General features: G+C 53.0%; 1 protein-coding gene across 1 annotated transcript; it reads right to left on the bottom strand.

Annotated features, from left to right (window-relative positions):
- Positions 1–2065: 2065 nt before the first annotated feature.
- Positions 2066–12545, bottom strand: Mzf1 (myeloid zinc finger 1). The gene is made up of 5 exons (XM_027431228.2): positions 12062–12545; positions 11492–11675; positions 10997–11067; positions 10793–10913; positions 2066–3620 (listed from the first exon to the last, which is right to left on the bottom strand). Exons 1-5 carry the CDS (start codon positions 12452–12454, stop codon positions 2188–2190), a joined length of 2202 nt encoding a protein of 733 aa, XP_027287029.1. The 5' UTR covers positions 12455–12545; the 3' UTR covers positions 2066–2187.
- Positions 12546–13978: the final 1433 nt, after the last annotated feature.

Below are 13978 nucleotides of genomic sequence, written 5' to 3' on the forward strand. Positions count from 1 at the left end.
GTGACTGGTCAGTGGGTTTGGGCATGGAGGAACGATGTCATGGGTTTGGGCATGGAGAAACGATGTCATGGGAATTGCTAGTATTGACTCAGGAAGATGGAGGGCTTGAGGCCGAGCATGGTGTCGCATGCCTTTAATCCCAACACTCAGGAGGCAGAGGCAGGTGGATCTTTGGAAGTTCGAGGCCAGCCCAGGCTACAGAGCAAGTTCCAGGACAGGCTCAAAAGCTACACAGAGAAACCCTGTCTCAAACATTTAAAAACATTTTTTTTTTTCTTTTAAAGCACTAGGAAGCTGCTTGCAGATCTTCACTGCTAAGCCTGCCCACTTGTCTGAGGTCTAGCTCAAAAAAGCATAACTTTTTGTTTTGTTTTGTTTTTTTTGTTGTTTTTTGAGACAGGGTTTCTCTGTGGCTTTGGAGGGTGTCCTGGAACTAGCTCTTATAGACCAGGCTGGCCTGGAACTCACAGCGATCCGCCTGCCTCTGCCTCCCAAGTGCTGGGATTAAAGGCGTGCACCACTAACGCCCGGCCCCCACTCTCTTTGGATACCTACAAAAGTCCTAAGTGTGCTTGTCTTGATAACTTGGACAGTCTCACTCTGTGATGATAACCCCAGCCCTCTGCTCCCATTCAGCTGAACTCTGACAATAGCTGAACCTGCCTGGGACCCTGACTCAAACTGCATGGTTCTCGATTCCCTATCCATCCCTCCTCTCAGCCCAAGGTTTACAACTCTCCTGATTTGTTTTTCTCTCCAACTCATAAAAACAATCCTTTAAAGCACAGGACATTGATCCCAGGGCCCGGTGAGTGCTAAGCAAACAGCCTGTCAACAGCCTGCAATTCCTAGCCGTGGCCCCCTCTTAAAGGCTCCCCCCCATTCATTTATTTACTTGTGTGTGTATATATGTACACACAACACAGAAAACACACTTGCACACATAGAGGTTGTGCAGGTCAGAGAAGTGCAACTTTCAGGAGTTGGTTGTCTCCTTCCAACATGGGGGTTCCAGGGACCAAACTCAGGTCATCAGGCTCTATGACAAGTAGCTTTACCACTGAGCCTTTTCTTTTTCTTCTTTTTTTGAGACAGGTCTCTGTAGGTCAAGCAGGCCTTGAACTAGCTAGCAGTTCACCTCAACTTCCTGAGTAGCTGGAATGATTACAAGTCTGCGCCATCACACCACCACACATGTATTTTGGCTTTGGGGGTGGGGGTGGACAGGCTTTCACTATGTCATTCTGGTCATCCTCGAACTTGTTACCTGTTGAACTTACAGCAGTGCCCTTGCCTCTGCCTCCCAGCTGCTAGGGTTACAGCTGTGTGGCGTCACACTCAATGTGTGCTTTTGAGATAGCAGCTTATGGTGCAGCCCAGACTAGACTAAAACTCTCTGCAGTCCTGCTTTGTCAGCCTCCCAAGTGCTGGGGTTACAACTGTGTACCACCACACCCAGCTGGACTACCCTTTCGCATGTAATTGGTGGATCCCTGCCCCTTTGGTTTTTCAAGACAGAGTTTCTCTGGCTGTCTGGCCTTGAACTCAGAGATCCAGTTGTTTTTGCCTCTCGTGTTGGGATTAAAGACATGGGCCAGCTGGGCATTGGTGATGCACACCTTGAATCCCAGCACTCAGGAGGCAGAGGCAGGCGGATCTCTGTGAGTTTGAGGCCAGCCTGGTCTCCAGAGCGAGTGCCAGGATAGGCTCCAAAAGCTACACAGAGAAACCCTGTCTCGAGAAACAAACAAACAAACAAACAAACAAACAAAAAGACATGGGCCACCACAGCTCTGGTTGATCTCTCTGGATGGACTAGAGACCCTGAATAATTACCAGGGCAGATGCAATGAAAACCCTTTCTTTTTTGTGTGGGTGTGGCTGCTTTGCCACACTGGGGCAAAAGCCATAGACAAGTATGGTACCGAGCATATCCCACAAGAGAGCCAGGTGTGGTAGGCAGCCTCACTTCAGAAGCGGGTGCATGCCTTCCCGGGAGGGAGGCTGTATGTGCGTGCAGAGGACATGCTCGCACCGAAACAGCCATCAGGTGGGCGGAGGAGCAGCGCAGGCAGAGGGGCACCCTCTACTATTTATTGAGCACCTACTGAAGACCAGGCCCTGGGCGGGCCTGTTGGGCGCTGCCAGCCCCACAGCCAGCCACCTTGGACCTGTTTCTTATTATTATTATTCCGCGCTGTGCACGCGCTGGTGCTGAATGAGCTTGGTGCTCTGGTGGAAGCGGCGACCGCAGTCGTGGCAGGCGAAGGGCTTTTCGCGCCGATGGGTGCGCAGGTGCTGCGTGAGCGTGGGCCGCTGGCGGAAGGCTTTGCCGCACTCGGGGCACGGGTAGGGCCGCTCGCCGGTGTGGATGCGCCGGTGCTGGGTGAGGTTGGCATGCTGCCGGAAGCTCTGGCCGCAATCGGGGCAAGCAAAGGGCCGCTCGCCGGTGTGGATGCGCTGATGCTCGGCGAGCCGGGCCCCCTGCGTGAAGCCGAGGCCGCAGTCGGCGCAGGGGTAGGGCTTCTCGCCGGTGTGGCTCCGCTGGTGGCGGGTGAGCTTGAGCCGCTGGCTGAAGCGCTGGCCGCACTCGGGGCAGGCGAAGGGCTTCTCGCCCGTGTGCACCCGCAGGTGCTGCGTGAGCGTGGGCCGCTGGCGGAAGGCTTTGCCGCACTGGGCGCAGGCGAAGGGCCGCTCGCCCGTGTGGATGCGCCGGTGCTGGGTGAGGTTGGAGCGCTGGCGGAAGCCCTGGCCGCACTCGGCACAGGCGTAGGGCCGCTCGCCGCTGTGCACGCGGCGGTGCTGCAGCAGCACCGAGCGGCGGCCGAAGCGCTCGCCGCACTCCACGCAGCCGAAGGACTTGTCGCCGGTGTGCACCGCCTGGTGCTCCAGCAGCACGGCGCGCCGCGGGAAGCTCTCGCAGCACTCGCTGCACGGGAAGGGACCCGGGGGCTCGGGGGCTCCCGGGAGGCTCGGGGTGGGTGGGACCGGGCCCGGCGGGTCCCCGTGGATGCGCTGGTGCTGCAGCAGGTTGGAGCGCTGCCGGAAGCTCTGGCCGCACTCGGCGCAGCGGAAGGGCTGCTCGCCCGTGTGCACCCGCCGGTGCTCCTCCAGGCGCGCGCTGCGCACGAAGCCCTGGCCGCAATCGAGGCACACGAAGGGCCGTTCCTCGGTGTGCGTGAGCTGGTGGCGCAGCAGGTGGGAGCTGCGGCTGAAGCCGCGGCCGCACTCGCCGCACACGAACGGCCGCTCGCCCGTGTGGATCTTCTGGTGGCGCAGCAGGTTGCTCCGCTGGCTGAACACCTTGCCACACACGTCGCAGCGGCCCCCACGCACCGAGCCGGTCCCGGTGCTAGGGCGGCCCCGGCTCCTGGCCTTCGGGGCGTGCCAGCGAGTGGCCCCCGGGGCCGGCCCCACCCCGGGGCCCGGATCCTCGCAGGCAGGGTCCTGTTCACCTCCCGGGTCGCCGGGGAGTAGGAGGGCATGGGCGAAGCCGCCTTCCCGGGAAGGGGATTGCATCTGTCCGGAGAGGCTGGCCATGTCGAGATCCCAGGGGACATGGAGGCGAGGGCTCACCGTGTCTGGCTCCGCCGTGATGCTTTCCATCTGCAGCGCAAACCCTGTACAAGGGGACCCGTTCCTTCATGAGACTCTGGCCTTCTGCCCTAACCCACCGAACTCTGGGGGACTGAACTGCAAGCCTGGAACTGTAGGGTGTGGCATACGGGAGATGTATCTGAACAGGTTTCCCCGAGGTGGGCAGAATCCCGAGTGAGATGTGTGTGTGAATAGTCGTTGGTGGGAGTGGGGTGGTGGTGGGAGGGAATGACACCTCTTTGTGAAAGGATTCTGGGGTGATAGCGGGGCCCAGTTTAGGTGGGCAGTGAGGGTCTGGGAAGATGCAGAGAAGAGCGTAGATTCAATAAAGATAACAGATGACATTCACAGGAAGCAGTGGGGGTTGGAATGCAGTTCTTTTGTCTGGGGTTTGGATTTGCCACACTTGAGATGGATGAGCCAGGCTTGTCAGAGTAAAAAGGATTTCATGTAGGCTCGGGATTGGGGGGGGTGAGATGAACACAAGGCTACATGTGATGAACATGGAAACTAAGTAGAAAGAAGCACGTCCCTGCTACAGAGTGAGCCTACCATGGTGCGAGCCTGAGGCACAATGGACTACAGAGAGAGCTTCCAGGTATGGAGGCTAAGCGAGGGAGGGATGAGGTGTCCACCAAGGCAACTGAGGCTGGAGACAAAACGGGTGACAGAGAATCCATGAGACACCAAAGAGAAGTAAGATAAATTAGAATGTACTAAAGGAAACCAACATCAAAAGCCAAGCTAACAACTCTCCAGAGACCAAGGGCTAATTATTTCACTACAGAAGCTTCAGTCCATCCACAGCGACCTGACTGACAGCCACACTGTGGGAGGATGTGTACAAGAAAGAATGTAACTAATTTCTAATTTTTTTTTTCTTCCCGGAGACAGGGTTTCTATGTATCGTTTTGGAGCCTGTCCTGGAACTCGCTCTTGTAGACCAGGCTGGTCTGGAACTCACAGAGATCCACCTGCCTCTGCCTCCTGAGTGTTGGGATTAAAGGTTTACGGCACCAACAGTAACTAATTATTTTTAAACCCCCCCCTGTCTGTTTCCTCATTCTTTTTCTTTTTTTACCATTTATTTTTTCATCTATAGGTGTTTTTGGCTGAGTGTCTGTCTGCATACCACTGTCTGCATACCATGTGAGACCATGTGGCCACACTTCCTGTGGAGGCCATAGTGGGGGAGGGGCTGGATTCCCTGAGACCCGAGTTTCAGATGGTTGTAAGCGGACCTGTGGGTGCTGGGAACTTGAGGAGAAACCAGTATACTCTTGACTGCTGAGCCACCTCTGGAGCTTTGTTTCCATATTAAGTGTTTGTATGCCTTGCTGGCACAACACAGGCTGGGTTGGAAAATTTAATCAACACAGTGTGTGGTGGTGAGTACTTCCAATCCCAGAATTGGCAGATGGAGGCAGGAGGTCAAGGCTGTCATCTACTGCAATCAGGTTCGGGGCCAGCTGGCATACGTGAGCTACTGTCTTGGAAACAAAAACCAAAAATAACCCCACACAAATCCAAACAGCAGTGTTCCACACTGTTCCAGGAATTATACTTTTAGCTATTTCTCTTTGGTAGTTGCGTGCCTCCTGGTGCTGATGACCCATGGACAGGGAAGGCTTTCCAGTAGTTAATGGGAATCACTCCAAACTACTGTGGACAAAGGAGTGATCACAGTGAGCCAGGAGTTTACAGAGCTGTCTGAAGACCTGTGGCCACCCCTGCTGCCTGCCAAGCACATGGCGTGAAAATGGGGACTAAAGTCATTTGGGCATCAAGGAAGATTTTTTTTCCCCTTTGTAAATATCATGTGCATGTATGCATGTCTGCATAGGTTTCTGTACATCATGCATATACAGGTGCTCTAGGAGGTCAGAGGGCATCAGATCCCCCGGAACTAGAGTTCCAGGACATCCCCACGTGGGTCTGAGAAACAGTAAACACTCTTAACCACTGACCTCACTCTCTAGCCTCAAGGCTTTTTAAAATACATATTTAAGCCTATTGATTGGTGTGTGTGTGTGTGTGTGTGTGTGTGTGTGTGTATGTGTATGTGTATGCGTATGCTATAGAACGCATATGGAGGTCAGAATTTGGTCTTTTCCTTTTACCATGGGGTGGGTTCCTGGTGAACCATCTCACCAAGCAAGGTTGGTTCATTTTCTATCTATCTATCTATCTATCTATCTATCTATCTATCTATCTATTCTTTTGAGACAGAGACTTACGATGTAGCCCTGGCTGTCTTGGAACTCACTATGCAGACCAGGCTGGCCTCGAACTCACAGAGATCTGCCTGCCTCTGGATCCCGAGTGCTGGGTCTAAAGGTGTGCGCCACTATACCTGGCTTAGTCATTAAATTTCTTTAAACCTGTTTTATGTGTATGGATGATTTGCCTGCATGTATGTCTGCGCACCACATGCGTGCCTGGGGTCAGAGGAGGTCAGAGAGAGTGCCAGATCCCAGAACTGCAGTTTCAGATGATGGTAGTGAGAAGCACATTCTTCCGGCCCCGGGGTTGTTCATTTGAAAACACTTCTTTTGTTTGTTTGTTTTTCGAGACAGGGTTTCTCTGTGTAGCTTTGGAGCCTATCCTGGCACTCGCTCTGGAGACCAGGCTGTCCTCGAACTCACAGAGATCTGCTTGCCTCTGCCTCCCAAGGGCTGGGATTAAAGGCGTGCGCCACCAACACCCAGCCGAAAACATTTTTATTTGAGTCAGGGTCTGTATAGCCCTAGCTGTCCCGGAACTCACTTTGTAGACCAGGCTGGCTTTGAACTCAGTGAGATCTGCCTGCCTGCCTCTGCCTTCTGAATGCTGGGATTAAGGGCATGTGCCGCAACTGGCCAGCTATGTCCCAGTATTTTAAAATAATGTATAAGTGTGTATGTCTGTGTGCAGGCGAGTGTTGTGACCTCAGAGGTCATTGGAGCTGGAGTTAACAGGGGGTTGTGAGTTTGCCTGACCTAGGTGCTAGGAACCCAATCTGGATCTTCTGCAAAAGGAGACGCCGCTGTCTTATCTGCTGAGCAGTCTCTCCAGTCCCTTATACATTTTCTTCTTTTTAAAACTTTAATTGCAGTGCATGGTGGCGCACGCCTATAGTCCAGCACTCTTGGTGTCTGCGGCAGGAAAACTGACACAAGTTTGACACCAGCCTTGGATGTATAGTGGGATCAAGACTCCCTGGTTACACAGAGAAAACCAGCCCCAAACAACAACAACAACCAAACCAAACCAAAAAAACCCACAAATACAAAAAATCCAAAACTACCATCACCACAACAAAAAGTCCTTTCATCTTTAAATTTTTATTTTATATGTGTATGGGTGTTTTGCCTGTATGTCTGTATACCATGTGTGTGCAGTGCCTACAATGGCCAGCTGGATACTCTGGGACAATTTGGAGCCACCATGTGGATTCTGGGGATCAAACCCAAGTCCTCTGGAAGAGCAACCTGTGCTTTTAACCACTGAGCCATCTCTCCAGCCCCGTTCGCCCCCCCCAAAAAAAACCTTTTTTACCTTTCTGCTTTTTTTTTTCTTTTTAAAGAAAAATAAATGGTCCTCTCTATGTAGCTCTGGCTGGTCTGAAACTTGATATGTAGACCAAGCTGGCTTTAAATTCACAGAAATCTGCTTGCCTTTGCCTCCAGGGTGCTGAGATTAAGGGCAGGTGCTAGCACTCCTGGTGTTTGCTTTGTGCTTTTGAAACAGTGTTTCACTCTGTATCCTAGACTGATTCTACTTGTCTTATAAAAGGCTGCTGAACACCTGGCTGTGTGGGTATGTGTGACTTAAACTAAAGGGGAAACTTTTGAGCACAGTGTTATCAAATGGTTTTTGGCTTTTCTATTAAAAAAATGTTTTTTGTGTTTTGTTTTTTGTTTCTTTTTTGTGGTGTGTGTGTCTATAGGGCCATGTGCAGGCTATCATGCATATGTGGAGGTCAGAAGAAAATCCGTGGGAATGATTCTCCCTCTCCACCATGTGGGTCCCAGAGATTGAGTTCAGGCTGCCAGGTTTAGCAATTTAGCAACTACTCTTTCTGCTGCTGCTTAAACTACCTTACCAGCCTCAGCCCAACGCCCAGTTCTCTCTCTCTCTCTCTCTCTCTCTCTCTCTCTCTCTCTCTCTCTCTCTCTCTTTCTCTCTCTCTGTTCCTCTGTGTAATAGCAGTTCTGGCTGTCCTTGAACTGGCTCTGTAGACCAGGCTGGCCTTCAACTCACAGAGATTGTCCTGTCTCTGCCTCCTGAGTGCTAGGATTAAAGGCATGCATGAACCACCACCCAGCCAACCCCAACGTTTTTTTTTTTTTCTTTTTTGGTTTTTTGAGACAGGGTTTCTCTGTGTAGCTTTGGAGCCTATCCTGGCACCCGCTCTGGAGACCAGGCTGGCCTCAAACTCACAGAGATCCGCTTGCCTCTGTCTCCCGAGTGCTGGGATTAAAGGCATGCGCCACCAATGCCCGGCCCCATCCCCAACTTTTTAAGACAGGATCTCACATTGTGGTCCAAGCTGGCCTCAAAGACATGGCAATCCTCCAGTTTCTGCCTACCTCCTCCCCAATGCTAGGTGTGTAAAAACCATATCCAGCTTTGGCAATACGACGGTAAGATAATTGTTATTTGTGATCTGGGTTGACCAACAGGATGTTATGTAGTGCGTGGTTCTATTGTGTCTGCTTTGCACACAGGTTCTTTCTGGAAGGCACAGAGAACATGCCATGTTGGCTGTTGGACACAGATGTACTCTTTGCGCACCTTCTGGAGTTTTCATTATCTGAATGTATTGACTATGGATGCGGTTCTGAGCTGCTCTAACCTCGTGAAACAAGTCTGCGTTTGCTTCATGGCAGGGTGGGTTCAGGGCAAGGAAGCTGCCACATCTGAGCAGGACTATTAACTGCCCTAGCTGCAAATTGCGGATGCCGGGCTGGACAGATGTCTCAGAGGTTAAGAGCACTGACTGCTCTTCCAGAGGCCCTGAGTTCGATTCCCAGCAACCACATGGTGGCTCACAACCATCTATAATCAGATCTGGTGTGCTTTTCTGGCCTGCAGGCAGAACACATAATAAATAAATCTTTTTTAAAAATTGCAGATGCCTGTTTGGGATGGGTGGTTCTGTTGAGGCATTTCTGACTCAGGGTACGACAAACCAGTATTGTCTCAAGGCTAGACTGTTGCGAACCAGTATACACCCCAAATGACTGTTCGCATGGAGACTCATCGCTACTCAAGGTAGCCTCGTTGAATAGCTTGGAGGAGTCAGGTTCTCTTTACTGTCTTGTCTGCTGAGGAATCACCATGTAGCAAACTACTTCTGCCTCCTGTCTTTAGTGAATTCATATGTATCTGCCTGCCACCAGCCTGTTAATGCTGTCCCTGGTATGGTGGTAACATTTAAAATAGTGTCAAAATGAAGCACTAAAAAGATCTCTAGGAGTATAGCTCATTAGTAGATTGCATGTTTAGTGTGTGCAAAAGCCCAGGGTTCAATCCAAACATGCATGCGTGTGCATGAGCACACACACACACACACACACACCACCACCACCACCACCACCAAATCACCAACAGGGCTGGGATGTGTCTCAGCTGCCAAAGTTCTTGTGGCATGCATGAAACCCTTGGTTTTATCCACCACACTGCCTAAACCAGGAGAGGTATCTGACACCTATAATCCCAGCATTTGGGAAGCAGAGGCAGTAGTATCAGTTGTTCAAAGTCCATCTCAGCTATATATCGAGTTCCAGGCCAGCCTGGGATATGGCAGACCCTGTCTCAAAACAAAACACAACCCTCTCAGGATAACTCTGCCCCCCCCCCCACACACACACAAGGCACAGCTGGAGGACGAGGCAAGCAGCCAAGGGACATGGCAGGAGTCATGGAGATGAAGATGAATTGGTACTTGAAAGAAAAAAAAAAAAAAAGCATGGTTGTCTGAGGCAAGAGCGGCCCAAGGAGGAAGCCGCCAAGGGGCTGGAAGCAGCGGTGCGAGTGTCTGCAGGAGAGCTGAGAGACTGGGGCTGTGAATGACGAGAGGAGCGGAGCGGGTTCAAGCAAGACAAAGTGGTCCCTGTGGGACGCAAGCAGGGCTGGTCAGGCCAGGTGAATACTGAGGCTCAGTGTGCTGCCTGGAGGACCTGAGTTTGATCCCCAGGATCCTCAGGACACACAGAGAAAACGGGCTCCTGCAAGTTGGTGTCTGAACACTACATGTGTGCTATCTCACACACACACACACACACACACACCTTCAAATACAAGGGGGTGGAAATACAGGGGGTGGAAAACTGGAGTGGTAACATTGAAGGACCATCCCAGAGGCCAAGAGCCTTCGTTTACACCATCAATACATCATTCTCCAAAGAACACATTTCGGAGCAATTTCCTACTAGTGAGATACGTGAATTTCAGATAGCGAGGACTCATCAGCAGCAGAAATGAAAACAAAACGAAACAAAAACAAAAGAAGCCTGAAAATGAGTCCAACAGAACAGTTCTGGCACTGGGGGTACAGCTCAGTGGTAAAACTCCTACCTGGGGCCGGGGGGCTAAGGCAAGGTTCAGTAGTAGAGTTCTGGTCCATAATGCATCAGTGAGAAGCCCGGGGTATAGCTCTGTGACAGGTTGCTGGTCTACCATGCCCAGTCCCTGAGCTCCACCCCCAGGATGAAGAAGAAATAAATTATCTACCAAGGTCAAGACAGCTGTGTTTCAGATCTGTAACCTCTCATAACTTTATCTCCCATACCAGAATTTGGAGGATGGTGCACTCACAGAGGGACATACACCAGGAAAGAGGAGCCTGGGCAGGGTCCTGGTCCAACCTCAGCAGTTGGCTATACTGTGGCAGAGCTGCTCTTGCCTTGTCTACTGCTAAACTCTCCTCCACAGTTCCCAAACTTCCCAGCTCTGGTGTCTGGCCTGCCAGACGCGCATCAGAGTCTGGGGGCCTGTGCAGAATGTTCAGGATGTGGTCTGGGGGGACACAAGGTCTGTCTCCAGCAAGGTATTCCGATACAGGGCAGAGTTGGGAGGAGTCATGGGTCAGGGACAGAGAACGCTAAAGCAGGTACTGCAGGGATAGGGCTGTCCTGAGTAGGCACAGAAGGATTCGTGGGTGTAGGGGATCATGAGGGGGGCTCAGTCCTACCGCGTCTATCTCACTAACCTGGTGAGAAGATGCCCCCTACTTCCTCATGCCACAGGGCCACGGGGTCCTCACTCCATGGGGGCACATCGGGCTCAGTGTCGCTGTGAGGAGAGGTCTGGTCCAGTGCTGTCGCATGGCCCTGAAACCACAGTGGTCACTGTTGGACTGTGCCTGCCTGGGCTTTTAGGGCAAAGGGTGGCTCCCATTCTGTGTAGGGCTTACCTGGGCCTCCTTAGGGAGGAGAGCAGCCGCAGCCTCTTGGGCAGGGTGAAGAGGTCCAGATTCCAGGAGCTCTGGGGAGAAAGAGTAGGGTCAAGAAACTTCCCACCATTCCCAGCAGTGCTAGGTGCTGGGTCCCAGTCACGAGGAAGACGGGGACATGGACTCAAGGCTGGGCAGGACAAGGCAGGGCAGCCGAGGGCCCAGTTGGGAATGGGGTCAAGTAGGGCTTTCTGGAAGGCAAAGATGAGACAAGCACTGGCTTGTGCCTCTGCATCTCTGTGGGTCCCGAGGCGGCCTGTCCCATGATGCTTGGGGAAAGCTATGGCAATGGGGCTGTGGTGGTCAGAGATAGTGTCTGCGCTGGCTGGGCTGGAGGCAGGAGTAAGTCCCCAGAGACACACGGGAGCTATTGCACGTAGCAGGGCCTGGCTCTTTGGAGTGGAGACTGCTTTGTCCAGCCAGGCTGTAGGCCCTGCCCACTCCACCTGCTCTCACCTGGATTCTCCACCACCTCTGTCTCCTCTTTCATTTGAAGGTCCATCGGCAATTCTGGCATAGCCCCGGGAGGAGTTTCCGCCCTGGGCTCTGGAGTCTGAAGCTTGATGTGAGGTATAGGCTGGAAGCCGGAGGGTTCCATCTTTTCTGATAGGACCTCCTTTCCCTGTACCTGGACTGTGACCTAGGAAGATGCACCGAACAATAAGAGAGAGGGGGCTGGGTACAACCCCATAGTCCATGGGCACCCACTCCACTGCAAGACTTCCTGGGCCTCCAAAGTCCTAACCTCCCCCTTTCCTTCCCTTGACCCTGAGCAGAAAGCAAAAGGACTGTTTGCTGGCGCAGGGCTGCCTGGTACCCTTTGTGTCTCATCCACCCCGGGGGATACAGGTAAAATGCAGGGATGGGGTCCCGTCCTGAGCAGCCACACAAGGATCGCCGTCGTTTGGTGGACCCTTCTATATGACCAAGAAGTAAATTCTACGTCTGGCTGGGCGTAGAACTCCAGAGTGAGGCCAAGCTTGACCAATACTTCAGCCCTGACTTTCCACTTAGCTATAGACTCACCCATTTTCGAGGTCCATCCAGATCCCACCGAAGCCTGTCAACCAAGGCAGCGGCCTCTTCAGGGCTGCCTGGCCACTGCCCTTGCACGCGGGCCTGGATTTTGGGAGGCAGTGCACCTAGAAACTGTTCCAACACCAAGAGTTCCAGTATCTGTTCCTTGGAGTGTACCTCTGGGCGTAGCCACTGGTGACACAGCTCTCGGAGCTGGGCCAGGGCTTCCTGGGGATCAACTGCCTCTTGGTATCGGAAGCAGCGGAAGCGTAGACGGGCAGCCTCAGGGCCTGGGTCCCACAGAGTGCCTTCTCCCTCCTCCTCAGAGTCCTCCAGCTTTACCACGACGGGCTCATTTTCTGGGGGTGCACGGCCTGGGGAGCCCAGCACAGTGGGTCTCATCAGGAGTAGCAGATCAGGTCTCTGAGGCCGGTGTCTGTCCCTAGGGAAGGGATACAATGAGGCAGCTGGAATAAGGACAGATGGTGGCAGTGTTTACTGAGTGCCCACGGTATGCTGTGTTGTTTGATCCTGAGACCTTCTCCACGCAGAGGACACGTGAGGGAACAGGCACAGCAACGTGTGTTCTAAGTACAGGCTGCTGTTTAGGATGTTCCCGAAACCCTACTTTTTTTCACCCCCCCCCCAATTCTATTCTTTTTATTTCTCTTCCCTAAATCCTATTCTTTTTGTTTTGTTTTGTTTTTTTGTTTGCAGGGTGTCTCTGCGTAGCTTTGGAGCCTATCCTGGCACTCGCTCTGGAGACCAGGCTGGCCTCGAACTCACAGAGATCCGCCTGCCTCTGCCTCCCGAGTGCTGGGATTAAAGGCGTGCGCCACCAACGCCGGGCAATTCTATTCTTTTCTATAGCAGCAGCCTCATCCCAGTAGCTGCGTCTTTACTTACATCCGGGCATCAGTACCACGGCTGCCTCCTCCCCCTACCCCCAATACAGGTCTATTAATGTTTTCTATCCAGTCTCTCAGGTCCCAGCATTCCTCTCCCAGTGTGGTCTCAAAGGGACAGCTACCTACCTGATCCCGCGTCTCAACTTCTCTCAGACAACAGCTTGCCACCACTACTCTGCAACACCGGAAACTAAACTCAGCACATTTAGCAAGGATCCATTTCTCTCTGATTTCCTTGGGGTTCGGAGGTGACAAGGGGACTCCTGAGGATCCTCAAAGGCCCCCAAGTCACTAGAGCAAGTCAGCCAGGAAGGTTCGAGATGCTGAGTGCGCTATGCCTCCGTGAACTGCAGTTTTCCTCACCTGAAAACAGGGATGACTTCCCCTCCCTACAGACTTTCTGCAACTGGGGCTCTCTTGCAGTTTTGTTTATTCATAAATAATGAATTTATTGTTGGGGCGACATCGACTTGGAGGTAGTTTGATTTCTGAGGGTCACACCTCTGCGCCTCAGGGTGCCAAGACAACTCGGAAACCCTGGGAGCAACTTGGGACAGCCACTGAGCAAGTACAGGAGGTTCCCGGAATACATTTCCCGGAGGTCTATGCGAGCACCACCGCTGTCCCAAGCCTAAGTGACCGGTCGCCGTGGGCAAGGGTGGCGATTGGCAAGCTCGCCTGACACACAGGGCCCACTGCAGGGAGTGCCCGGACCCCTGCGGGGGCTCAAGGTCTAGCTGGGCAACCGGATCCCAGAATCCTCTCCCCTCCGCAGGCCCCATCCCTCCAGGTTTCCCGGTGGAGGGACACCCCCCCCCTCCGTCCCCTCCCCGCCCTTTAGTGCTCCTGAGCATGCGCACTCCCATTGGCTCCCTCCAGGTCTGACTACATCTCCCAGACTACTCCGCGCGCAGCTCCAAGCCCTCCTGCCCTTCCCCCACCCCGTCTCCGTTTCTACCCTTCTTTCCCGTCTCCCCAGGGGGATTGCGCTGGTCGCAACGATCAGGTCGCACTCCTG

This window comes from Cricetulus griseus, chromosome 9, assembly GCF_003668045.3.
Source record: "Cricetulus griseus strain 17A/GY chromosome 9, alternate assembly CriGri-PICRH-1.0, whole genome shotgun sequence".
NCBI classification, from domain to species: domain Eukaryota; kingdom Metazoa; phylum Chordata; class Mammalia; order Rodentia; family Cricetidae; genus Cricetulus; species Cricetulus griseus.

What these genes read in the sequence shown, in the direction of transcription:
- Mzf1 (XM_027431228.2), bottom strand. Translation starts at nt 12,454, where the DNA reads ATGAGACCCACTGTGCTGGGCTCCCCAGGCCGTGCACCCCCAGAAAAT. An exon ending in TCCTCCCTAAGGAGGCCCAG is followed by an intron (nt 10,914 to 10,996) that starts GTAAGCCCTACA and finishes CTGTGGTTTCAG; the next exon opens with GGCCATGCGACAGCACTGGA. An exon ending in AGGGGGCATCTTCTCACCAG is followed by an intron (nt 3,621 to 10,792) that starts GTTAGTGAGATA and finishes CCCCTTGTACAG; the next exon opens with GGTTTGCGCTGCAGATGGAA.